Source organism: Rhincodon typus, chromosome 36, assembly GCF_021869965.1.
Source record: "Rhincodon typus isolate 14 chromosome 36, sRhiTyp1.1, whole genome shotgun sequence".
NCBI classification, from domain to species: domain Eukaryota; kingdom Metazoa; phylum Chordata; class Chondrichthyes; order Orectolobiformes; family Rhincodontidae; genus Rhincodon; species Rhincodon typus.
Window position 1 is genome coordinate 12354007 of NC_063367.1, and position 2626 is coordinate 12356632.

Here is a 2626-nt window from a genome sequence, read left to right on the forward strand (position 1 = left end):
CCCCCTCACAGGGTGCCCGCTCCCCCCCCCCCACTTCCCCCTCACAGGGTGCCCGTGCCCGCGCTTCCCCCCATTCCACTACCACCCCTACAGTGCCCACCCCACAACCCATGGTGCCCAACCCCCAATGTTACCCCATCCCCTACAAGGTAATCCCACTTTACACTCCAAGGTGTCCCTGTCCCTGTCCCTCTCCCCTCTCCCCTCTCCCCTCTCACCTCTCACCTCCCAGGTTGTCGGGCCTCCCCCGGGCGGCAGGAACCGCCCGTACCGCTTCAGCGGCCACTGAGTGCCGGCCAGAGCCGCCTGGGGCTGACTGTGGGCCGGCAGCGGGCCCCGCTGAAGAGCATAGCCGCCTCTGAGATCAGACTCGGGTTCCAGCAGCTCGCCCTTGGGCCGAACAGCCGCCATCACTGAGCGGTGGGAATGTGGGGAGAAACGAGGTAAATCGACCAATCAACAGTCGCAGAAGGCGCGCCAATCACAGTGAAGAATCAACGGAGTTGACCAATTAGACTGCAGCTCGATTTCTATTGGTTTATTTTAGGGCGGGAGTCACAGCATCCAATTAGAAAGGTGCACTTTAGACCAATCAGTTTCGAGGCAGGACAAAGGACCATCCAATGAACGTGCGGCTTTTTGCACCAGAGGGGTTCCATTGTGTGATCTTCCTGGACTGTGTGGATTTGTCAATCTTCACCAGAAATCTCAATGTTGCCTGCTGTATGTTATAAAAGGCATATTTCCCACAGTAAACCCATGTCCCTCCTAAACCAAACACCCTTCTGTTTCTTAGATAACAAGGTGTAGAGCTGGATGAACACAGCAGGCCAAGCAGCATCATAGGAGCAGAGAGGCTGACGTTTCGGGCCTAGACACTTCTTCAGAAATGGGGAAGGGGGAGGGGGTTCTGAAATAAATAGGGAGAGAGTGGGAGGCGGATAGAAGAGGGATAGAGGAGAGGATAGGTGGAGAGGAAACAAACAGGTAGAAGAGGCGGGGATGGAGCCAGTAAAGGTGAGTGTAGGTGGGGAGGTAGGGAGGGGATAGGTCAGTCCAGGGAGGACGGACAGGTCAAGGGGGCGGGATGAGGCTAGTAGGTAGGAGATAGGGGTGGCGCATGAGGTGGGAGGAAGGACAGGTTAGGGAGGCAGGGACAAGCTGGGCTAGTTTTGGGATGCGGTACGGGGAGGGGAGATTTTGAAGCTTGTGAAATCCACATTGATACCGTTGGGCTGCAGCGTTCCCAAGCGGAATATGAGTTGCTGTTCCTGCAACCTTCGGGTGGCATCATTGTGGCACTGCAGGAGGCCCAGGATGGACATGTCGTCTGAGGAATGGCAGGGGGAGTTGAAATGGTTCGCGACTGGGAGGTGCAGTTGTTTAGTGCGAACTGAGCGTAGGTGTTCCACAAAGCGGTCCCCAAGCCTCCGCTTGGTTTCCCCGATGTAGAGGAACAGGAACAGCAGATACAGTATACCACATTAGCAGATGTGCAGGTGAACAACTGCTTAATGTGGAAAGTCTTCTTGGGGCCTGGGATGGGGATGAGGGGGGAGGTGAAGGGGCAGGTGTATCACTTCCTGCAGTTGCAGGGAAAAGTGCCGGGTGTAATGGGGCTGGAGGGGATTGTGGAGTGGACAAAGGAGTCCCAGAGAGAGTGCTCCCTCCGGAAAGCAGATAAGGGTGGGGAGGGAAAATTGTCTTTGGTGGTGGGTTCGGATTGCAAATGGCGGAAGTGTCTGAGGATGATGCGTTGGATCCGGAGGTTGGTGGAGTGGTATGTGAGGACGAGGGGGATTCTGTTTTGGTTGTTATTGCGGGCAGGGGGTGTGACGGATGAGTTGCGGGAGACACGGTCGAGGGCATTGCCGACCACTGAGGGGGGGAAGTTGCGGTCCTTGAAAAACGAGGACATCTGAGATGTTCGGGAGTGGAATGCCTCATCCTGGGAGCAGATGCAGCGGAGGCGAAGGAATTGGGAATAGGGGATGGCATTTTTGCAGGAAGGTGGGTGGGAGGAGGTGTATTCTAGGGAGCTGTGGGAGTCGGTGGGCTTGAAATGGATATCAGTTTCCAGGTGGTTGCCAGAGATGGAAACAGAGAGGTCCAGGAAGGAGAGAGAGGTATCAGAGATGGTCCAGGTGAACTTAAGGTTGGGGTGGAAGGTGTTGATGAGGTGGATGAACTGTTCGAGCTCCTCGTGGGAGCACGAGGCGGCGCCGATACAGTCATCATTGTAACAGAGGAAGAGGTGGGGTTTAGGGCCAGTGTAGCTACGGAAGAGGGATTATTCCACGTATCCGCTGTTCCTGTTATGGCCTCCTCTACATCGGGGAAACCAAGCGGAGGCTTGGGGACCGCTTTGCGGAACACCTACACTCGGTTTGCACTAAACAGCTTCACCTCCCAGTCGCGAACCATTTCAACTCCCCCTCCCATTCCTCAGATGACATGTCCATCCTGGGCCTCCTGCAGTGCCACAACGTTGCCACCCGAAGGTTGCAGGAACAGCACCTCATATTTCGCTTGGGAACCCTGCAGCCCAATGGTATCAATGTGGACTTCACAAGCTTCAAAATCTCCCCTCCCCCAACCACATCGCAAAACCAGCCCAGCTTGTCCC

General features: G+C 55.8%; 1 protein-coding gene across 2 annotated transcripts in view; it reads right to left on the bottom strand.

Moving 5' to 3' along the window:
- Positions 1-448, bottom strand: part of rec114 (REC114 meiotic recombination protein) — a 44938-nt gene extending 44490 nt beyond the window's left edge. For both annotated transcript variants that reach the window (XM_048617180.1, XM_048617179.1), the window contains exon 1: positions 226-448. In XM_048617180.1, the coding sequence (XP_048473137.1) occupies positions 226-411 (186 nt within the window). In that variant the 5' untranslated portion in view covers positions 412-448. The remainder of the gene's footprint in view (positions 1-225) is intronic.
- Positions 449-2626: the final 2178 nt, after the last annotated feature.